Below are 24,119 nucleotides of genomic sequence, written 5' to 3'. Positions count from 1 at the left end.
TTTCATGACTTGCAAGTGAACTGGATTTAAGTGAGGCAGGGCTGTATAAAGTTACCAGCCTCACTTTCTCCTCCAGAGCCTTCTGGGTCCAGTGGCAAGATATAGATCAGGATGGCTCCGTGCATAAAGATCCAGCAAAGAAGAGTGAAGAGTCAGATAGGCAGGAGGAGAATCAGGAGAGGAGAGAGTGGTGTCCAAAAAACCTAGGGAGAAGTGGGTATCAGGAGAAAATGGTGACCAACATTATCAAAGGCTGCAGAGAGGTCAAGAAGAATGAGGACTGAGAAAAGGCCATTAGATTTGGCAACTAATAGATCATTAGTAACCCTAGAGAGAGTAGTTTTGGTTGAATGATGAGGCCAGAAGCCAAACTTTGGAGAGTTAAGAAGAGAGTGAGGGGAGGGGAGAGGCTGACACCTGTTGTAGATGGCCTTCTCAAGGAGGTTAACCACGAAAGGCGGGAAAAATATGAGAGAATAGTTAGTGGGGACAGATGTATGTATGTATGTATGAAGATTATTTTTGAGGATGAGAGAGACATGGGCAAGTTTGAGGCAGTAGGGAAGGAGCCAGCAGACAGAAAAAGATTGAAAATAAGTGATAGACTGGGGATGACAAAAGAGGCAATCTATTGGAGGAATAGGATTGCTTGTGAGTGCAGAAGGATTGCCTTGGTAAGGAAAAGGGCTACCTCTTCATGTTGTTGTCATTTTATCCATCATTCTCAAAGAGGTCCAATGACATCAGGAGGGTGATATCTTGACTTTCAAGTGAATTGGATTTAAGTGATGCAGAGATGTGCAAAGTCATCAGCCTCAAGCTCTCCTCCAGTGTCATTGGAGACCAGTGGCAAAACATAGGTTAGGATGCCTAGCAATGGCCTAGGATGCAGGGGGAGACCTTGGCCCTTTGAAGCTGAGATCTTGCCCAGGCTTCAGTTTGTCTGAGGCAACATCCATTCAATAGTTAAAGACTAGGTAAGAATTGAGGTAAAAGAGATGGCCTTATTTTGCCTTCACAAAAGAATTAATCAGGGAGGAGGAAGACCCTCAGAGTTTCTGGCCAGATTTTTTTTTTAATTGCTATTTACGAATGTGAGGCTTCCAGACTCTGAGCCATTAAAACGAAAAAAAAAAAATGAGCAAATGAGGCTTGGGCTGGGACCTGTTGTTGACCCATCAGAGCCAAAGTGATTTGGGTTTGGAGGCATAGTCAGGTAACTGCATTTGAATCCCAATGGGCTTTATCAAAGTCTGTTTTTTCACAGCTATATTTCAAGAAATCATAAATGAAAACTACCTGAGACAAGAGTTAATTGTCCCAGTTTTTTACAAAACCTCTTCACATCTATTTGTAGAACCTCTATTTAAATACATGCCGTCATGGTGGAGGAGAGAGGAGAAGAGGCAGGGGGAGAAAATTTGAAACTCAAGGGATCATGGAGCTGAATGTTGTAAACTAAAAGTAAATAAATAAATTAAAAAAAAAAACTCTTCACCTGAGACAGAGATGGAGAAAATAGTGGCAGAAGTCATCTAGGACCTAGATCAGGACTCCATGTGGGGTAGAGACCCACAGTTTAAGATCTAGGTGATATGAAATGAGGAGTGAGGGATAATCAGTATCATGAGAGCAATGGAGAGATGTGGTATGGCTGAGTATGAGCAGAAGACAGGGGAAAGGGTGAAGGTAACAGAAAGAAAATAGGCTGTAAGTACTTAATAAAATGCCTGTTTGACTGATCAAGTGGTTTTTAGTAGAGATAACTGAATGGATAGCCCCTGTGTTCTACTGGAATTCTCATGTCAGGAGAAAACCAGTACATGTGGTGGACTCCTTATGGAAGGACATGGGCAAGAATGGTACCGTGCACAGGCATTGATGAGTTGCAGCCTGCATCCTGGAAAGGAATATCCTTGTCATCAAGATCACAGATCCATTTGACTGCTGGGTGTATTTGAATAAATAAATTTCAGGTGGGCATGTGAGGATTCAATTCTCCCATCCCACCAAGACCATGATCCTATGATGATTGTCCTCCTTTGTATCTTTAGGGACTAACTAAACACTTATTGCTCAATTGAGCTGACACAAAATTAAGATAATGACAAGTTACCACCCAATGTTACTTGCCACTCTCTTAATGATTCTAGTAGTGTCAGAATTTCAGTAATGTCTTTACCTTCCTATTCTTCAGGTATTTACTCTTGACACTGAGTCGCTGAACCACACCCTAAATCCCCCACCCAGAGATTCTACCTAGTAAAATAAGCTGCCTTAAACTGGATCTCATCTTCTAAAGACCTCGCCCCCTTCTCTTGGGATTCCTGCCACGAAGCTGGTATAAGTGGTTTTCCTTGGCTGGATTGCCCAGGGCCAGTGGGTCTCATGGCCCCTTGAGTTACCCCATGCCACCTTTCCCCCCTCCCCTCCTAAAAGTATAAAGACCCTTTCATGGGCTTCTTGGTTGGGAAAACCCACAGGGCTGTGCACTCCTGGGATATCCCCCAGGGTGGGCAGGCTTGCAGTCCTTCTATCTCAGTTCTCCAGGTTATTAATGCCCTTCCCCAAATTAAAGCCCTAAGTGTTCTCTGTCCCAGGTGAAGTTGGTGGGAGTTTTGTAAGACCATCCTTTGATTGCAGCCAACTCACGAGGTTTATTACGGACCTACTATACGTGCCAGACATCCTGCTAGGCAACTTCTCCTTCCGCAGACATGCTTTACAAAAAGTTTTGGGTTGTTTTTTTCCCCTTGCAGGGCTTCAGATTCAATTATTTTTGTCCAATACAAAAAACAGTTATTAAGCGCCTCCAGTGTGCCATACACTGTGCTGAGCGCTAGAGAAAGACAAACTAAAAGAGTTCTTGCTCTCGAATAGCTTCCAGTCTATCCGGGAGGACCTCAGTATGTAGCTCAGCAAGTAAAGAGTCAGGGCATGCAGAATACTATCAAGTTGGGTCAAGAGTGAATGAGTCTGCGCCGGTGGAGGCGCGGCCGCGGGTGGGAAAACGGACCTTGCCCGGCTTCCGTAGAGAGGCTAAGGGGGTGGGGATAGGAGCAACGCGACTCTGCCAGATACGCCCCCAGCCTCGTGGCCCGGAAGACTCGAGAAAATACGAGGCGTGCTGCTTCTTTCACATATTCATTTATTTACGTGGAAAGGCAGAGGTTGGCAGCAGAGGGACTCAGTTACGAGCCGTTCCCTCAACTGCCTGCTTCCTAACTACTGACGCTCCCCAGACGAAAGCCGTCCCGTCCAATCTCTCTCCACATTATACGTCCAAAATGGTCCCAGCCTTCGCCTACGGGTCGGCAGACGGGCCCCTCAGCTAAGAGCGAAGTCGCTAGCAAGTACCGTCACGTGCTACTAACAGGAAAAAAAAAAATTTCGTCATTCCAGTCGAAGCGAAGGAGAAAGAGGAAAGGGGCGGAGCTCCCGAAGTCCGCTCTTCCCATTGGTCACGAGCCTCTTCTCCTGTACTGGCTCCCTCGCGCGTCGCGGAGCTGACCCGGAAACGCCGACGGAAAGGGAGCGTGCCAACCGAGCAGGCCCGGAAGCGGAGAGGCGGGACGGTCCTTCAGCGCGCGCGCCCCGGAGTTCGGGTTTCCTCTCCCCAGTCCCGCCTTCCGTCGGCGTCGGCGTCGACAGTGGCGGCGCGGTGCACTGTGGGATAGGGAGCGATCGCCGTGCGAGGCAGCAAGATGGACGCGGGATTCTTCCGCGTAAGTCGGGGAACCGGGGACTGGGCCGGGCCGTACCGAGCCGGGCGGGAAGGGCTGGAGGAGCGTGACCGGGATGGCCCCAGGCCGGGGTCTAGGGGACAGATGAGGCAAGGCGGCGGGAGCCGAACGGAGCGGAGGCGGGCCTGCGGCGTTCCGCCAGCCGCGCTAGGGGCCCGGGCCGCCCCTGCGCACTGCCCCGCTCGCCTTCCCCGGCTCGGCCCCGGCGCGGCCCGGGCGGCGGGGGGGAAGATGGCGGCGGGGGCGCGCGCTCTGGCCCTGCCTCCCTTGCCGGGCGGGCCGCGGGCACTGGGGCGCCAGCGTGCATGGGGGTCGGGGGCCTTTCGGCCAGTGCCCCCAGTGAAGGAGAGGCTCCGAGTTTCCGGCCAGGGCGAGGGGATCCCTAGCCCTCGAGGACCCTGGGACCTGGGCCGCTCGACCGGCGCGGGCCATGCTGGGAGGAGGTGCCGAGGGGGGGGTCCGCTGGCGGCAGCTTCCGCCTTCCGCGCCTGCCGGGGCAGCGAATCCTGGGCCTTCCTCTTGGGCGGAGGGACCCAGGGGTCTGGGGCCGCTCCGCCGGCGGGACTCCGGGTGCAGCGAGCGGCACGCTGCCTGGGCCCCCGCTCGCGCCGAGCGAAGGAAGCGAGGGGAAGGACCCGGGCGGCGGGCAAACTTTGGAGGCGGCAAAGAGGGCTTGGGAGCAAATTGGTCTTAGTGGGGGTCGCCCGAGAGAGACAAGGACGGGGCACTGGGCGTCTGACTTGTCTAGTCGGGAAAAGAAGTTTTGGACGCTCCCGGCTGGTCTCCCAGCTCGTGATCTGCAGGGTCCGGAGAGGCCCCGTGCACAGTCTTATCGCTAATTCACAGGCGAGGGGGACGAGGCTGGAATTGGACCAAGGTCACAGCAGGTGGCGGTGCCTGGGCTTGAACCCAAGGCTTTGGACTAAAAGTGCTTTAGCCTCTGTCCAGGCTGCTGGTGGTACGGAGCGCCGGGCCCAAAGTCAGCAAGGCCAGAGGTCAAATCTGTCCCCAGACGCTCTCCAGCTCTGTGACCTGGGCAGGGCACTTCCCCTGTTTGCCTCAGTTTCTTCAAATGAGAAATGGGGATGATAAGAGCACCCACCCCAGAGGTGGTTGTGAGGATCAAGTGAAATAATACTTATAAAAAAGGGCATAGAAGTGCTTTTCCCCCTTCTCTCCCCACTGTACTCACCCAGATCTTAGGACCCTCAGAACAATTTTAAGTGCTCCTTTAAAGCAACTGCCTGGTTGAGAAGGGGAGGTTGAGCTACCATCTTGTCTCAGCTTAAACAATGAGGACTTTAGAACACACCTAAGTCTCTAGAGGGCTTTTTCTAATGCTTTGCAGAATGTTTAAGTGGACTTTTTCTTTTAGACTTGCTGTAAATGACTTACACAGTAAATTGCATTAAACATTAATCCAAGATACTGGATTTGGATAATCTGCCACTTCATTGGGGCACCTTTATGTTTTAAAGTTGGTGAATAAATTGTAGTGATTGAGAAATCAGTGACTTTTGTGTTCTTTCTTATGACAACAAACTACAGAAAGTATTCAGTAGTCAGTCACCAAACTAATGGTTTGAGAGTAAGCAGAAAAACAAATGAACCTTCAGTTTTGATTTATAAAGGATAGTCCAGTAGAAAAAAGGCAAAATGTTTGATGCTAAAGTTAAAAGTGCTGTTTGTTTCAGGTATTGGTGAAAACATGAAAGAGGTGGAGTAGGAATATTATTTATACTATTCCCCCAAGTGCAAAACCTAGCTCTGCGTGTAAACCCTAAACTATGAAATAATTTAAGGCATTTGAAACATTTGGCCAATAGTGTACCTTTTGGCAAATATTATGTGTATCACAGTATTTAACTTAACAGATATCTGAATATTTTTTTCCTAAAGTAATTGTGTATTTTTTCTTTTTTATATAGTGGAGATTTTTGACTCACTATGTAGAGTTGTATGTCAGGACTGTTGCTGGTCTAAATTGGATTTTGTTTTGTTTTACTTTAAGGAAATAGGTTTGCTGCTAATAAACAGTTAAATTTATGTAGGAAATGAAATCCATATAGCTCTAAGTCTGTTCCATAAAGGTCAGGTGTCTGATCTGTGAACTTCTCATTATAACCTGTTAGTGTCCATAATCAAAGTGGACTAAATTTGAATGATGCAAGCTGTAATAGAACTAGTAAATGCACTCCTGAAAAGGCGGTTTTTGTGACATCTGCCTCAACTGAAGTATACATTTGTTTCATTTTTCTAAGCGATTTTCTATCCAGTGTTTGGGATTGTAGAATCTGATCCTAGTTACTTGGGTTTTAAAAAATAATCTTTTCCTTAGTGAGTGAAAGACTAAAAGTAATAAAAAGAATAGTTTTTAGTTTGGGGGGGGTTAAATTACTCTTTGTACTAACATTGGAATGTTCTGTGTGTTTTATGGTTTGCCAATGCCGTCCCATAATCATTTGGCAAGCATGGTAATGGGGTTTTCAGAAGAGGGTGAAACCATGCAGGGGGCACATTGTGCACCTGTAGGTAGTTTGTGGTTCTATTTATGCACTGACCCTTTGAGTAAAAAGGCAAAGTCACGCATTAATTGTTAGGGGTGGGAATGTCATTTTTATATTCTAGTTAAGATGTGTTCTTTCCTCACAGGGAACAAGTGCAGAACAGGACAATCGTTTCAGCAATAAACAGAAGAAGCTACTGAAGCAGTTGAAGTTTGCAGAATGTCTAGAAAAAAAGGTAGGCATGTTGATTAATGCCTTGAGCAGTAGTTTGGGGAAAGCAATATAAAAAGAATATACATGGAACATTCCCTAACTGTCCTCAATGCAAACTATAGCAATAGCTCACGTTTACATTATATCTTAAAATTGAACATGAGACCTCTATTATGTGTACAGTTTGTCTCATCATGTTAGAGGTGAGGAAAACCAGCCCATAAGCTATTACATTTTGTTGCCAACACATAGGAACATAGAATTCAGGATGGGAAGAACCTTAGATGTTATCTGGTCCTGGAAGTTTTTAACCATTTGTGTCATGGACACCTTTGGCAGTCTAGTAAAGCCTGTGGACCTCTTCTCAGAATTGTGTTTTTAATTCATTGAAGGAAATGCTAAATATTAGTTAGTTTAGTGAAAATAATAGATTCTTTCTCTCCCCCTTTCCCCCCAGTTTACAGACACTCTTTCTTCCACTTAGAATCTTTTCATAGACTCCAAATTAAGAATCCTTGATCTAGTCTAATCCTCACTTTGTAGATAAGAAAATTGAGGATGAAAAAGATAAAGTAATTTACTTAAGGCTCACACACAAACACTGCCTGTAAATAGCACAGTCAGGATTCAGATCAAAGTAGTGCACATTTCATAATGCTGTCACCTCAGTTCTCACAAACACAGCATCATATTGGCCCCCCCCCCCCCAAAAAAAAAAGGGCAAAAGATCATGCCAAACCAGACTGCCATCCTTGTGTATAAAGGGTCTTTGTGAATGGTCACCTTAATATTTGTTGGCTTTCCCCAACAGGTAGACATGGGCAAAGTAAATTTGGAGGTGATTAAGCCTTGGATTACAAAACGAGTAACAGAAATTCTTGGATTTGAGGATGATGTAGTAATTGAATTCATATTCAACCAGCTGGAAGTGAAGGTAATGATAATAGAAGTGGTTGTTGTTTCTGAATGTGTATAAATTTGTGAAATCTATGGAAACTGTGAATTTCTCTATGGAATACAAATGATACAATTAGGGCTTTGTTACAATGTTTGTTGTGAAAAGAAATTCACTTTGTAAACAGCTGTTAAGGCTGGAAGTTTAGTGAAGGTGCATAGTTTTGAAAAATACACAGGTGAAAAAAATCAAACTTACTGTTTGTAATTTTGCTGTTACATGTTAAGTTACTTTGACAGCAATTTTCTAATGATGATGTGATTTATGATTTAAAAGGCCTGAACCAAAATGGAAGTTATTCCTTGCGTCTGAAGTATAGCACCATCACCTTATTAGGTCACAGCAGAGTGAGTGTCCCAATGTCGCTCTGACCCAACTCCCTTGATGATGCAGTGTGTGCTGGAGGTGAGTTGTGTAAAGTGGCCGAACAACAAAAACAAAGCACAGAGGAAAGAGCAATTGGGTAAAGCTTTACACTGCTCTTTGAGGTTATTCTAATGTAGACAGAGTTTGATGTGAAGCATGAGGGGCAATTCTGCATTGATTGGATGCTGTTTTTAATTGAGAAAAATCAAGAGCCATAATAATGGCTGTTATGTATAGCTGCATGTCAGCTAGGCCTTGATAGATTAAATCCACGTTTATGTTTTCATTGATGTTACTGTTAAGTTTAGCTTCAGACTGAAATAAATTGGCAGCAGTTAGGCCCCCAACAGTGCAATTGTTCCTCCATGTACATCCAAGCTAATCTGAGGTGGTGACTTTTTTTTTTTTTTTACTAGTTAAGATAGTTTGCCACTAATGCCACTGCAACCCAAGGGACAGTAAGATATACCATATGTTCTATTGGCAAACATATTCTCATGTGAATGTACTTTAAAAATAATTCTTTTTCCTAAGAGTTCACCCTTGTGCTTTGACAGAACAGTTGGCATTCAACTGATGAGGTATTTGTTTTTAAAATAATTCAGAAGTTATGTGTTGTTATAAATATTTATTTGTAAAAGTACTTCCTTTTAGAAGTTTATACACTTTACGTAGGGAAAAATCCAAGAACTTGGGAGTGCATTGTATTTTTCTTTTTAAGTAGTTGATTAGAAATAGATTTTATTTGACGAAAATGCTTTGCTGATTTTTATACTAGTGCATTAAAGCCTAAAATACCTGGGGGTAATTCCCTTTATACTGAGCATGAGATTAACGTTTAGAACTTTAAAAAAAAACAATCTTTTCTTTTTTTGTGGTTGTGTACTCATTATTGCTTGTTCGTCTTTTGCAATTTAGATAAATGATATAACATTAAACTCAAGGTGGTTGAGTTGCAGTAGGGAGTCGGAAGCAAGCCAAGGGAACATCTTTCTCTACAGGGGACTTGGCGATTCCAAACCCCCCCCAAGGTTCCAAGAAGAAACTGAAGACACCTGGGATCTGTACTTGCTTTGTGCTATTGAGCTGTGCTTGTTATATGGACCTTGTTGCTTGACCAAGACATTGAGCATTTAAGAGCCCTCTTGACCTCTTAGCCCTTTGTGGACAGTACAGAATGTGATCAAGACATTGTTACAATAGATTTTTCTTGTGTAGTAGAAGTCAGACTTTCAGTCTAGTCTTGGAGAGACAGTAAGAAAATGCATGCATAAATATTTGTTAACTTTCATAAGAGAACATAAGGTACTTTGCAGAAAGCCACATATCAGTTAGAAAAGTGTACTGTTTCTGCACATTTTCCAGATTACATTAAAACAAATATTCCAAGCAGAGGGAACCAAGGAAATATTTTCTCTAGGAATTATGAAAGAATTTGTAGCAGTTGGTTGTTGATGGTGGTTGTATTAATAAATTCAAGGCCCAAGAACAGCTACACAGTCCAAAAAAATCCACAAAGGATTAACAGGCTGCTCTGAAGTTTTTGGTAAAGAGAGCAAGAGAGAAATTGGTAATGTGTGCTAGAGTTTATAATGCTGGAAAATCAGTAGGGGAAAATTTTTTAAAAATAGTTTTGAGTGTATATGTATCTTAGCCCCTATGGTAGACTTGTTTTTAAACTAAGTGAGTTTTAAGGTTTTTTTTCCCCAAATAACCTGTTTTTCTTCCTGTCCTATCTCTTTCCAGAATCCAGATTCCAAAATGATGCAGATTAACCTGACTGGGTTCTTGAATGGAAAAAATGCTAGAGAATTTATGGGAGAGCTGTGGCCCCTGTTGTTGAGTGCACAGGAGAACATTGCCGGGATACCTTCTGCTTTCTTGGAACTGAAGAAGGAGGAAATAAAACAAAGACAGGTGACCACTCTTGATTTTCATAGCATTGCTGGCTGATCCTGTCGAGATTAGTAGACTCTTTGTGTCTGACCTATGTTTGAACATTCAGTTTCGGTCAGTAATTCCCAACCTGCTTAAATTTGTCTGACCCTCACATGATAGTCATACTAGCAATATCCCTTGATTGAAAAACTACATAATGAAAAAGCTACTATGGAATTAATCACACTGTTAAATGGATTGTTGTTTTATAGTATCCACATTTAAAAAATAACGCTTTATTTTTGTGTGAGAACAATTCCACGGAAGGTATATTTGTTACTGTGGCATTTCATGAATGGACTCCTTGTAATAGCTCTGTGACTCACACTCGGGTTCTCTATTTTTCCTAGTGCATGATGTGAACATAAGTCTTTTTAGATTTCAGTAATTTTGTAATCAGTGACAAGAGTACACGATTCAGGTACAGTTTTAGCTTTATTTTAGTAAAGCATTCATTTGACGACATCTCATCGTGTTCTTGAGGAGGTGATCATTAATAGTTAAATTGACTCGACCTGGTTGACTGACCAGGTCCAGAGAGTCATTAACAGGTCAACACCAACTCAGAGCATTCTGTAGTGGCGTACCTTGAGGATTTTTGTGGTTTAATGTGGTTGTAGCAGGCTAGCTTCTAGTGACTTCTATCTGTTATTGTCTTGGTTAAAACCATAAATGATGTGCTTTGTCAAAATTTGCTGCTAATATAAAACTAGAGCATGGTATAATGGGTATCAGGATCCAGAAAAATCTTGAATGTTCCTCAAGTAAGATGAATACATTACAGAAATTTACCTTTCCAAGTCAGAGATAGGGGGTGGAAAATGAGGCTAGGTAATTCATCCAGACAATCTGGAAATTTTAATAAACTCTTAAGCTTCATTATGATTCAGTCATACAATGTGATCTGGAGTAGAACTAGGAACAATGAGTGGGTGTTACAGAGAAAGTAGATTTAGGCTTGATTCGAGGGGGAAAAAACTTTATAACAATTAGAATTATCCCAAAGTGGAATAGGCTTACTCAGAAGATAGTTTCCCTTCACTAAAGATCTCTAAGCAGAAGTAAGATGATCCTGTGTTGAAGGGGCAGCTAGATAGCTCCATGGGTAGAGCACAGGGCATGGACTCAGGAAGACCTAACAGAGATTAGAATCCACTTTCAGGCACAGATTCTCAGCCATATGACCCTGGGCAAGTCCTTTGATCTGTCTAGAATAATGCCCTCTCTTATAGGGTGGTTTTGAGGACTCAGTGAGTTAACATGTGAAACACTTAGCATACTTTACCATGCTGTCTAAATGCTGGCCATTATTAGAGGAGATCCTATACTGATAATGGGAGCATAGATCTAGAGTCAAAAGGACCCTCGGACGGCCACTTCCTCCTTTTATAGATGTGAGGATGGGTGATGGACGCCTGGTGTCATGCCTGCCTGTCATTCGGTATCTGACCTTAGTAGGTCATGTAAACTCATTTTCCTCACCTGGAAGATGATTGAATCGAAGTAGGTGACCTCTAAGGTCTCTTCCATCCTTAATATACTGTCCTGTGATAGTTGAGTGTCATTTTCTTGATCTGCTAAATTGGAGATAAGAGTAAAATTTATTTCCTGGGCTTGTTCTGTGGAAAGTGCTTTTTTAAAAAGTTCTAAATATTAGTTATCTTTCTGTACTTCCGGAGTTGTTGGGAAGATCAAATTGGGTGATGGATTTTAAATCATTTTTTAAATGGAAGAATGCTTTGTAAATCTGCCATGGTCTAGAGGGGTGGGGAACCTGTTGCCTGAAGGCCACATGTGGCACTCTAGGTCATCAAGTGCAGCCCTTTGACTGATTCCAAACTTCTCAGAACAAATGTCCTTCATATCTGTTCAGGGTCATAGAGCTCATCTGAATCAGGATTCCTGACTCCCAAGTTCAATGTCATGTCCCAGAAACGATTTTGAATGATAAAAATGATCATGAGCCTTGGAACTGGATGGCCCTGCAGAGACCATGTAGTACAATATGCTCATTAATTATCCTGTCAAACTTTTTTTTGGACTAAACCAACTTGAAGAACAGAATAGTAATTCTCTAACTCATCAAAAGTGAAGTAGTGTGTACATTCATTTGTCCAGAAAGCATTGAAGTCCATTGTAAGCATTCTGGATAATACAAAGGTAATAAATCAGGTTTCCAAAATTCTTTAGGTTTATAAAGTGCCTTTCTCAAAACTCTGGGAGGTAGAGTGCAAATGTTTTTTACTTTGATTTTATAAACATACCAACTAGAAAATTATAGAGCAAATTTAAAATTAAAAGACCTATTACTTATATAAATAAGAAATAGAAAAGTAGTCATAGTAATATTTATACTTTCAAGTGTGGTTTTAAAATGAGTGGGTTTTAAATTATATGCTTGTTAATCTTAAAATATTCAAATCTGATTATAATCTGAACTGATTGTTTAAAGATTGAACAAGAAAAACTGGCATCTATGAAGAAACAAGATGAAGACAAAGATAAGAGGGACAAAGAAGAAAAGGAGAGCAGCAGAGAAAAAAGGGAGCGATCCAGGAGCCCTAGAAGGTACAGTGAATAAATACTTGTGTTTGAGGTTTGGGTATGATAAGTAATGTTGATCAATTTAGTTTGTTGTCTGTGATTTTTTTAAATAAGATACCATAGCTATTGCTATTATCTTCATTGTTGTTGTTATTCCATCTTAATCTTTTTGTCTAGAGTTAAATAACCTAGAACTCCCAGATTATAAAAATTCAGGGTTTTGAAAGATTATAAATTACTTCATGTTTAAAAAAACAAAATAGCAAAACATTCTGATTCATTCTTCTTTCTGCCCCCTCATTTTGTCATTCTCTTTTCATCAGAAGCCTATTCCCGTTATCTTTAGGATTCTTTCATGAACATGTGGACATTCCCATCACAGATTATTGTGCTGAAATTAGACTTGAGATACTCATTTCTGTATTCTTCCTTTCAAATTGGATTCTTGATAGGCCCATGTTTTCTAGGCCTTTGTTTCTACTTCATTTATGGCGAAAGGTGAGGATTTGAGTAGATTTTGTATTCTGAGGGTTCTCATTTCCTCCTCTCCACCCCCAGTTTATAAAAGTAGGAAGATGCTAAGTACCTAATCCCTTTCACTTAAGTATTTAACACTAAAGCCTATTTATAGATGAAAGAAAGCTTCACTTATTAAGCAGTGCTTCTAATTTAAAGGCACCAGTTATCAGTGACTTCACTATTCCTTCACAAGTGTGTACCCCAATCTTTCCTCAGTTCGAATGGAAAAAAGCCTTCCTAATGAATACTACTTTAAAAAACAAGATTTTCACACTCATATTCAAATAACTCATTGTTTCCCTTTACTTTAGTGATGACTTTTGATCATAGAATATGATCAAAATATACTATTTAGGAATATAATGCGTTAATAAACATTAACTGTGTAAGTAAGCTCTGAGGATACAAAAAAGGCTCAGCGAATTGCTGCTCTCAAGGAAGTCACAGTCTAATCAATGTAGATTACTTTGCAGGGATTTGAACTGACTATTAAAATAAAACTGAAATTTTGCCTTTAGCTTTGTAGGACTGTATGTTTAAACTTCACTTTTTCTCTGAGATGCAGTTCTTTGGGGTTTTCTTTATATAAGCTTTTTGCCTCCTGGAATAATGAGGAAGTAAATATAATAGCTTGACCCTTTTTGCCTTTAAAACTAGAGACCTAAATTATCTATAACTGATATATACAGTAATTAATTAATTAAATTTCTTGTCCCTTTTCGGTTTTCTTGTTATCCCTCAGCCAGTGGGGAAAAAATAAAATGTCTAATTTCCATGTGATGTTTCTTAAATTATGAACAGTTAAAGCGCTCTTTTATTTTTTTTTTCAAATGATTTATTAACTTCTGATTTACATCATTCATTTCTGCCAGATTTTGAGTTACAAATTTTCTCCCGGTTTTTCCCCTACCCACCACCCCAAAATAGCAGTCCCACAGGATATCCCCTCCTCCAATCTGCTCTCTTCCATATTTTCTCCCATACCCCTTTTGACTTTTCCAGGGGATCTCTATGCCCCAGTGCCTGCATATCTTATTTCCCAATTACATGTAAAATAGTATTAATAATATATATACACATATATATATTTAAACATTTGATTTTAAAACTTTGAATTCCAGATTCATTCCCTTCCTCCCTTTCACCCACCCTTACTGGGAAGATAAGTAGTTCAGTATAGGTTGTACGTGTGTGGCTAATGCAAAACAATAACATAGTAGATATATTGTAAAAGACTGAGGATATTTCCCTCCCTCCTATCCCACCTCTCACTTGTTCTATTCTCTACTTTGATCCCGTCCTTTTTCAAAAGTGGGTGCTTCCAAATTCCCATCCCCCCTTCTCATCCCCTTCCCCTTTACTCTCCTATAGGGTGAGATACCCTATTTAGTGTGTATTTCATTCCCTCCTCAAGCCAAATTCAATGAAAATAAGGTTGACCTATTCCCTTTAGCCTTCCTATTCTTCCCCTCCATTGTAACCATTTTCCCTTGCCTCTTCTATATGAGATAGTTTACCCCATTCTGTCTCTCCTCATCTCCTCATTATATTCCTCTCTCACCTCTTAATTTCACCTTTTAAGTATCATCCCTTTCTGTTAAATTTGTCCTGTGCCCTCTATCTATGTATACCTGTAAACATATACACATTCACATGTGTATTCATATGGCCATATACCCTCATATATAGACATATATACATTTCTATTCCCTTCAACTACCGAGAAAAGTTTCATAAGTTACAATTGCTTTTCCATGTAGGAATGTTAATAGTTCAACTTTGATAAGTTCCTTATGATTTCTTTTCCCTGTTTACCTTCTCATGCTTCTCTTGCTTCTTGTATCTGAATGTCAGATTTTCTATTCAATTCTGGTTTTTTCAACAGGAATGCTTGAAAGTCCTCTATTCCACTGAATGACCATATTTTCCCCTGAAACATAATACTCAGTTTTGCTGGGTAGGTGTCTCTTGGTTTTAATCCCAGCTCCTTTGCCCTCCAGAATATCATATTCCAAGCCTTTCGATCCCTCCCTCAGTGTAGAAGCTGCCAGATCCTGGGTTATCCTGATTGTGTTTCCACAATATTCAAATTGTTTCTTCCTGGCTGCTTGTAATATTTTCTCCTTAATCTGGGAATTCAGGAACTTGGCTATAGTATTCCTAGGAGTTTTGGGGATCTTTTTCAGGAGGTGATCAGTGGATTCTTTTAACCTCTGTTTTGCCCTCTGGTACTAAAACATCAGGACAGTTTTCTTTGAGAAGTTCCTGGAGGATGATTTCTAGGTTCTTACTTTGATCATGACTTTCAGGTAGTCCAATAATTTTTAAATTATCTCTCCTGGATCTATTTTCCAGGTCAGTGGTTTTTCCCCATGAGATATTTCACATTGGCTTCTATTCTTTCATTTGTTTGGATCTGTTTAACAGCATTTTGATTTCTCATAAAGTCATTAGCTTCCATTTGCTCCAATCTAATTCTGAAGCAGTGATTCTCCTCATTGCGCTTTTGAGATTCTTTTTCCATGTGGCAAATTCTTTTTAAGGCATTCTTCTCCTCATTGCCTTTTTGAGTCTCTTTTGCCATTTGAGTTAGTCTGTTTTTTAAGGTAGTATTTTCCTCATTCAGACTGTTGACGCTTATTTCATAATTTTCCTGCATCATTCTCATTTCTCTTCCTAAATTTTCTTCCACTTCTCTTATCTGCTTCTTAAGATCCTTCTTAAGCAACCTTCTTAAGGTTGCCTGTAACCAACTTGTATTTCCCTTTGAAGCTTTTGGTGCAGGAGTTCTGACTTCACTGTCTTCCTCCTGTTCCATGCTTTGCTCCCTTTTTGTCCCCAAAACAGGAGTCTGATGTTGGAATCTTCTGTCTGCTTTGTTTCCTTTGTCTGGTCATGTCGCCCCTCAGTCACTTGACCCCTGGGCTTTTTGCCACAGTAGGACTCTGCCACCAGACAGGGGAGCTTTCGTCCTAAATGCTGGGGTTTTCTCAGCTGCCGGGGCTATTAGATGGGTGCCCTCTCTGAGGTCTCCACACGCTCTGGCAAGCTGGACACACACCCCAGGACCTCCACCCTAGACTGCAATCCAGATCCAAGCAGGTTAAACAGGTTAAAGCAAGAGCGATTACCCCTCAGACTGGTGCTTGGTCCCCCTACACTCTGCAGGCCAGGAGCTGAAGCTGCCACGGGGCGCCAGCAGGCTGTGCCGGCATCTCAGCGGTTTCTCGCCCCGGGGGTAAAAGTCATGCACTCCCACTTACTGGGTCCCAAAGTCCAGACTGCACTGGCCTCTCACCTTGTCCTTCGCATCTATGTATTGATAAATCTGGAAACGGCCACAGCTGCTGCTGATCTGGAGTCCCTCTGGTTGGCACCTGGTCAGGCCCGCCCTGGGGCTAAAGCCTCGGAGTGGTGCTTGGCTCGCTGGCCAATTCCTGCTGGCCTGCCGGGCTGTCCTCAGCGGGAGGTTAGCTTCTCTGTCATTTTGTGGGTTCTGCAACTCCAAAGTTTGTTTAAAGTGTCCCCTTTTTACATGGATTGGGGAAGGTGGAAGCCGGAGCCCTGTGGAGGTACTGCTTCTACTCTGCCATCTTGACTCCGCCCCCTAAAGCACTCTTTTGTTAAACCAACAAAAAATCTTTCAACTCATTTTGGACAAAGACCTGAAGTAAAAATTGCTTTTGTCCTAGACGAAAGTCCAGATCTCCTTCCCCTAGAAGACGTGCCTCCCCCGTCAGACGAGAGAGAAAGCGAAGTCATTCTCGGTCTCCCCGTCATAGAACCAAGAGCCGGAGCCCCTCCCCTGCTCCAGAAAAGAAAGAAGAGATCCCAGAACTTCCAGAACCTTCAGTGAAGGCCAAGGAACCTTCTATACAAGAGGCAACTTCTACTAGGCAAGTACTCTACAAAGCTTTAGTTGGATATTTATGAAGTTCCATTGTAATTAATAATTGCAAAATCATTATCAATGTTGTGTGCCTAGTGGTCACATGGTATCACTGGAAATGATTGGTGGGTTTTAGAGTGAGGGGGGAATTTCCACAAGTTATACAAATCTTTTCTTGAAGAACTTTAATGTATCATTTTATGTAATTTATAATTTAAATAGAAAAAAAAAATGAAGTATCTTGTTTCTATATAGTGACATTCTGAAAGCTCCCAAACCTGAACCTATACCAGAACCGAAGGAACCTTCACCAGAAAAAAATTCAAAAAAGGAAAAAGAAAAAGAGAAAACCCGCCCCAGATCTCGATCACGATCCAAATCGAGGTCACGAACACGTTCCCGGTCCCCTTCTCATACTCGACCTAGACGGCGTCATAGAACACGATCAAGGTGAGTTTTGTAACTTGAGCTCCATCATCTGTTAAAGTCCCACATTAGAATGTGAAAAATTAAGGCTATAATAACATGTCCACCTTAGAGATTGAAATAATTAACTTTGAGGATTAGATAGGACCATTTCACGATAGCAACTTTAAATAAAAACACTTTGGTCCCTAGAAATATAATGTAAAGTGTCATTTAAAATCATTTACTTGTCATAATCTCCATCTAGATTTTATGTAGTTCATTTTCTGAGATCGTGAACCTTTATCACCTTGTAACTGTGAGCTGATATAATTCTGTTAATGGTAGGTCATATTCACCTAGAAGACGACCAAGTCCAAGAAGGCGGCCATCTCCTCGGAGAAGAACCCCACCAAGACGAATGCCTCCTCCACCAAGGCATAGAAGAAGTCGATCTCCTGTGAGACGGTGAGCGGCTTTATTGGGAAGCTTGAAATATTTGAGGGGCATCAGTATTGTCAGAGAACAGCCAGTTAGCTTATAAAGTGAAGGACTGGAGGCTGTCTGCTAAGGTAAAGGAGTGTGTCTTGAACAGTTGTAAACTGCTGGTCTTCAAAGGACATGGTGGGCCAGGTTAGCAAGTAGGCATCTAAATGACATGAAGCTACCGACTTCTGAGCTACCTCCTCTAACACTGTCCTTGGAGACACCAGAGTCAATAAGTTCAGTGAAATCTTGTTTTCAGTCATAATGATTGTAATTCCCCTTGTTTCTGACAAGTAGCTGTTTGCAAGACTGACCAGATATTTAAAAGGAGAAGAAATAAAACTGATAATAATGGTCTGATTGACCTTTCCTTTACTTGATTTTTACTTTAATCGTCGTGAGATTACAAGAAGGGAAAAATCGGTTTCTTCATTTCATCACACAAACTGAAATGTTAGCTTCAGCATTGTAGAGTTGTGTGTGAGTGGCCTGGACTGCTCCACCAGCAGTACAGTGAAGTACGTTCCTCATTCTTCAGTGGGTAGAGTTTTAGGCTTGGCTGAACTTGGGGTCCTGGCCTGCTGTTGAGACTTAGTTGGTGGTGACCAGGGACAAACACCTTCATTTCTTTGGGCCTCAATTTCCTCATCTTTAAAATAGGGACTAAGAAGACCTATATTAACTTTACTGGTGGGATTGTAAATCTCAAATGAGAACAGCTTTGCAAACTAAAATACTGAGTGAATTGAGCTGTCATTATGATAGTTTAGTAGGGAGGCTAGGTGACAGTGGGTACAGTGCTGGGGCCACAGTGAGGGAGACTTACCTCAAATATGGCTGCAGACACTAGTTGTGTGACCCTGGGCAAGTTACTTAACCCTGTTTTTCTCAGTTTCCTCTTCTATAAAAGGAGCTAGAGAAGGCAATGAATGGCAAATCACTCTGCCAAGAAAACCCCAAATGGAGTCATGGAGAATCAGATATGACTGAAATGACTAAATGAAACAATTTTGTAGTTTATTTAACTCCTTGTTGAAAGAGCAGTCTAATATGTGCCAGATTAGCCTGAAAACTAAACTGTTCCTTTAGTGTTAGATTTTTATAACTAGACATCAATTACAACTAAAACAAAAAATCCTTAGCATTTAATCATGTTAGTTCCTGCCATTTATAGATATTTCCAATTAATGGTTTTAGTTATGTACAGGTTTTAAGGATACTGAGAAAGGTTTTAAGACACCCAGAATGCAAAAATAATTTCTTCTGGGTTGAATTGTTAAAAAAAAAAAAGATTGACTTTGTTATTAGCAAGGGCTTAGAAGCTTGATGGACTCTTTACATTAGGAAGAAACCTGAAGTTTCCCTTATTTTATAGAAAAAGGCTTGAGGCCTAGAGAGATGTGAAACTAATTTTTTATTTTGTTTTAGTTGTATCTAACTCTTTGGTGTTTTCTTGGCAAAGTTACTACACGGTGACATTTTGTTTGCCATTTCCTTCTCCAGCTCCTTTTACAAATGAGAAAACCCAGGCAAACAGGGTTAAGTGACTTGCCCAGGATTACACAGCTAGTATGTGTCTGAGGCCAGATTTGAACTCAGGGAGATAGGTCTTTCTGACTCTAGACCTGGCCCTCTATCCACTACTGCACTGCGTAGCTCAAAGAGCAGGTAGGTGATAGAACTGGAGATAGACTCAGGGGCACTGGCCCATGGCCCTAGCCCAGAACAGTGTGTAGTAGTCCCTGACCCAGCACTCTTTCCCATACACCACTGATCAGTGTGGTTGTGCTTTTTTCTGTCATGCATGAACATTTTTGAACAGTTTTCTAAAATTCACCTTTCCTTACCAGGCAAGAGTTGGCTCTGGGGCTTTCTAGTTGGGAGGATCCATGGAAACAGCTACTTCTCACCTCAGAGTTTTGCAAACAGCGTGTTTTGTTGTGCTTTTTGAGCCAATTTTCAATCAAAATATTTTGCACGTTGTGTAAGATTCCCTTTCAGCCGGTATTTCCCTCACACTTAAGGAAGGGTTTCTTTTTTTCAGGTTCTCAAGAATTCTGCCGTCAAAGGTGGATTCTGCAGGTACACATAATTGCAACAGAACTTAACACAAATTGTATCACAGAATTCAAAGAGGCCCCCGGCTTAGAAGTTTATGTAGCTAAAAGGAATTCCCAATTCTTTCTCTTTCATGAGACAAATTAATTAGATTGTTTAAATATCCTAACTTGAGGAGACATTCAACATTTCAAATAAAACCACTCGTGCACAACTGTTTTTTAAAGGCAACCTTAAAGGTTTGGTAAATTTGAATGTTCTTCAAATGGAAAGCTTTGCCACTTAAATTTTATGTCTGCAAACTCAAACATGAACATCATTCCAAGGGACACAAAAATGTTACGTAATGTTGGACTCTATGATTCTTGTAACTTTTAATAGAGCAAAAACTGCCTTTGTCAGAATATTTTTTCTGTTAATACTATCAGAAATAGCTGTTTCCTGACTTAGGTTATGTAGAGTTTGATTTTCTACTTAAAATTTTTTTGATGTGCTTGGCTACATAAACTCAAAAATCAGAAAATTAGAAACTGCTTTTTTATTCAAAACATTACTGAAAAGCTGGTACTTTGATCATTGTGGTTAAAAATTAGTGAATGTCCCTTGGTCCACAGAAGGCGACGCTCGTCAGCATCTCTCTCTGGCAGCAGCTCATCATCATCTTCATCCCGTTCCCGGTCACCTCCAAAGAAGCCACCCAAAAGAATCTCCAGCCCCCCTAGAAAAACTCGTAGACTCTCTCCATCTTCAAGCCCTCCAAGGCGAAGGCATCGGCCGTCTCCGCCAGCAAGCCCACCACCAAAAACCCGTCGGTCACCAACACCCCAGCAGTCAAATCGTACGAGAAAAAGTCGTGGCTCTGTTTCTCCAGGGAGAACCTCAGGTAAAGGTAAAACCAGACTCTTAAATATATTCTTTTTCTCTGTTTACCAAAATGGGTTTGTTGATGGTAGAACAAATTTAGGTGGGAAATGTATATGTTGAGGAAACTGCCTTTCTGTCATTCACCATTTTAGTAAATATTGAAATTCAGGCTTCAGTTGTAGTTCTGAGGTTTTCTAGTGTAAATAGGTAGGGAAGTAACCAAGAAATGGATTTGGACTTTGTTTTTCAAAGTTCAGGTCATCATAAAGTACCAGCTTGCAGTTTAGGGGGGTGCATTTCATTACTGCTGGGACACAGCTAGCATTTCTTTGAAGATCTTTCTTTTTGATAATCTTACTTGAGGACGTAATATTCTAGTTTAATTCTTTCTTGAGCACGTTGTTCCCTTAAAAGAAGAACATGGTGTACTCTGAAGCATTTTTAAAAAATTATTTCCCTTTAAATTAGTCATTGCTTTGTTTGTTGCAATTTTATTCTTAAGGAATTTATATCCTGTGATCATGCCAGGCAAAATAAGTTGGAGTGTAAGTTGTATGGATAGTTAGGGTTCCTTTCTTCAATATTAAATATTAGTGGAAAAAGTTTTGAGTTCCATTAATATGGCATCTGAAAGACCTCTTTAGGTTGTCTATGTTTAGTTAGAAAGGTGAGTGGTGGAGGAGGGGCTCTTTAAGGTCCCTAGAACAACTGGAATTTAAGGATTACCATAATCTTGTCTTGCCTTTATGCTGGAATCAATTTTAAAGCTGACGATCCTGGTAGAATTCCCTGATGATCAGGATGTCTTCCTTGTGACTAAACTTCCTTAAAGTTGGAGCCTGTTGCTACAGCATGTAGGTGTCCATTAATATGAGGGTTTTTATTAATCAGTGGGAACAGATTTTTAGTACAGAATCCTTTTTAGCTGTTGGTATGTGAATTCCTGCAGTAGCCAAACCAAGGGAACTCTTTAGGAATGCTAGTGCATTCACACAGTGAAGATTGAAGGGACTGGCATAGGAGATAGGGTTGGAAGCATTCTAGATAGCTCCACAAATGGCTGTCTGGAAGTTGAACTGGTGGGGGTTGTGACTGTCCAAAGACTGCTTCAATTTTAGGGGCAAGAGGGACTGGTCTGTTAGAAAGTTACCAGCAGAGGATGGGGGTGATGGCTAATGTATAGTACAGCTCATCACTTGTTAAGGGATGTTACCAAAACCGAGGTATCTTTAATAAAGGGGTTGGCTCCTAAATCTGTGGAAATGTTGGTGCCAAAATCTCCAGTTTGCTGTTTGAATAGAAACCCCAAGGGATATTGATAACCTCTTACATAGCGTTTTATTTGAGGTAGCAATTCCCAATCTTACCCAGGCCTCCAGGGACTGATTTAGGGCTCTTACTCTTGACAGTGGCAACCTGCCATGTAAGAGATTAAGTGAAGGAGGGGAGAAACACTTTTATTTACTCCTTAGAATTCCGCAGGGGTAGGCGGGAGGAGGGAAGATAGGGTATTTTGGGAAAATTGTAGGTTAGTTATCCTTTTGGGACTCTGCACATTCTATCAGAACAAGTTCCTGAGTCAGTCAGCTTCAGAGCTAGTTTTTTTCCTTTTCAGATTGTTACTGTGATATAAGGAACAAGACAAATAAAAGAGAAAAGGTACTGTTGGTGATGCCAGCTATGCTTTGGTTTGTTTAAAATACAAACCTCAGTAGGTACTGTGTTGTCCCATATACTTCACTGCCTTTCGGAATATCAATAGATGTATTTCATCAAGTCACAGAAAATTATGGACTTAAATGGATTACTTAATAAACAGCAGTTTTCTGTTGTGTATATTATTTTTTCAAATTTATTTACATTATTTTTAAATACTTGCCTCTTCACCATAGTAAAATCTCTTGTTGCATTAATTTTAAATCATAAGTCAAAGAGTGGCAGAAATTTCCGATGAACAATTAATAATTAGCAATGATATTATGACTCAACTCAGTGAAAAAAGGAAGTGAAATTGTGTTAGAACATTTGGTAGTAGAAATAAATATGTAAAATTTATTTGTAACAGGCAGTATGGTATGGTGTAAGAGGCTGCCACTGAGACAGGAAAAGTCCCATTCCTAGCACACACTGGCAGTGGCCCTGGGCAAGTCACTTTTTATAAATCACCCAGGCAGCCCACTGAGATTCTTTAAGGGTACAGGAAGGGGCCAGTTCTTGAAGGACAACAGTGTTCACCAGGGCCTCTATCTCAGTGAATTAGGTTCAATAAAAATTTATGTTAATAAACTTTAATTTCTAGTTAATTTCCAGTTTGTTCTTGGCATATAAAAGATAGGTTTTTCTCATTTTCTCCAGATGACCTCTCAATTTCAAATAATTCCAAAGGAAGGAAACTTTTTTTCTATGCCTAACAGAAGAAATTAGAGCAATTAAAATTAATTGTAAATCAGCAAGCATTTATTTAGTCCCTACTGTGTGTTAGGCACTCTGCCAAGGCCTGAGAATGCAAAAAAAGGCAAAATCATCAGTTGAGCAACCTTATTAGAGTGCCTAATATTTAATTTTCAAGCAATTTGCATTCTAATAGAGGAGACAACTTCCAGATAACTGTGTATAAGAAGTATGTATAGGGGAAGTGACAGGTGGTCTTAGAGGAAAGAGCTATAGGGGTAAGAGGAAAGCCTGGGAAAGGCTTCCTTGGATTCGAGCAGATTTTTGAAGATGGCTTATGAACCAAGAAGGGGAGTATACTCCATGCCCGGACAGCCGTGGTAGAGGCGTGGAGGCAGGAGATGCAGTGTGTAAGGCATAGAAAGGAGATCTGTATAGCCAGCTTCTAGAATTTTGGAGAGAAATTAAGTGTCACAACAGTGGAGAGATGGGAAGACCTTTAAATGCCAAACAGGACTTTATATGGAATATGGGGAGTGATAGGAAGTCACAGTGTTTTGTTGATTGGGGGAACTGGGTGACATAGAGCTGCACTTTGGTAAGGTCACTTTGGCCTTTGAGTAAAGGATGAACTGGATGGGTCTGGGACTTGTGACCGGGAGATAATCAGAAGTCCATGAGGACCTGCATCAGGATGGTAGCAGTTTCTGAGGCGAAATGGACACTAAAGAAACGTTAATGTAGAACTGACAAAATTTGGCGAGATTGGATATGTGGGGTGAGTGATCAGATTGAGGATATTGCAAGCCTAGCTGAGTTGGAGAATGGCAGTGCCCACCAGCAGCAATAGAAAGGAAGAAGGGAGAGGATTTGGAGTGAAAGATGATGAAGTTTTTTGGACAGTCATTTGGATATGCACATCCAGAGCTGTCTTGACAAGCACTTGGTGAGACAGGTTGAATTGGTGATAAGACATTGGGATTGGATATGTAGATCTGGGAATCATGCATAGAGATGATAGTTGAACAGTATTTAATAAATCCATTGAAGTAGTACTTTGACTTTATTCAAAAATCCCATTATTTAACATATATTTCTTAAGTAGTCCAATTAGCCCTGAGAGTCATCATATGACACTGGGTAGTTTGCTACACAAATCCCTTCCTCAGTACTGACTGACCTTACTGGATTGACTTCTGGCTAGAGGAGTTTGGAACTTTATCCTTGGTTGCCAATTGACC

The 24,119-nt window shown here is 41.2% G+C and overlaps 2 protein-coding genes across 12 annotated transcripts in view; both read left to right on the top strand.

Annotated features, from left to right (window-relative positions):
• Positions 1-24,119, top strand: part of CLIC4 (chloride intracellular channel 4) — a 325,774-nt gene that overhangs the window by 135,047 nt on the left and 166,608 nt on the right. The gene's annotated exons all lie outside the window — the stretch shown is intronic.
• The window catches only part of SRRM1 (serine and arginine repetitive matrix 1), a 39,420-nt gene continuing 18,361 nt past the window's right edge, over positions 3,061-24,119 (top strand). For 5 of the 11 annotated variants that reach the window (XM_069079449.1, XM_069079444.1, XM_069079448.1 and 2 more), the window contains exons 1-9: positions 3,061-3,725; positions 6,396-6,485; positions 7,275-7,397; positions 9,531-9,701; positions 12,175-12,290; positions 16,478-16,681; positions 16,930-17,124; positions 17,428-17,547; positions 20,238-20,512. In XM_069079449.1, the coding sequence (XP_068935550.1) occupies positions 3,705-3,725; positions 6,396-6,485; positions 7,275-7,397; positions 9,531-9,701; positions 12,175-12,290; positions 16,478-16,681; positions 16,930-17,124; positions 17,428-17,547; positions 20,238-20,512 (1,315 nt within the window). In that variant the 5' untranslated portion in view covers positions 3,061-3,704. Of the gene's footprint in view, positions 3,726-6,395; positions 6,486-7,274; positions 7,398-7,694; positions 7,824-9,530; positions 9,702-12,174; positions 12,291-16,477; positions 16,682-16,929; positions 17,125-17,427; positions 17,548-20,237; positions 20,513-24,119 lie in introns of those variants that run through there. The other 6 variants (XM_069079452.1, XM_069079451.1, XM_069079450.1 and 3 more) reach the window with 3 other exon arrangements.

The sequence above is a fragment of the Petaurus breviceps genome, unplaced genomic scaffold (genome assembly GCF_028583685.1).
Source record: "Petaurus breviceps papuanus isolate PSGF00001 unplaced genomic scaffold, PetGlider_PUasm1.0 91041, whole genome shotgun sequence".
In the NCBI taxonomy this organism is placed as follows: domain Eukaryota; kingdom Metazoa; phylum Chordata; class Mammalia; order Diprotodontia; family Petauridae; genus Petaurus; species Petaurus breviceps.
Note: the sequence above shows the minus strand (reverse complement) of the source record. Positions and strands in the feature narration are given on the sequence as shown.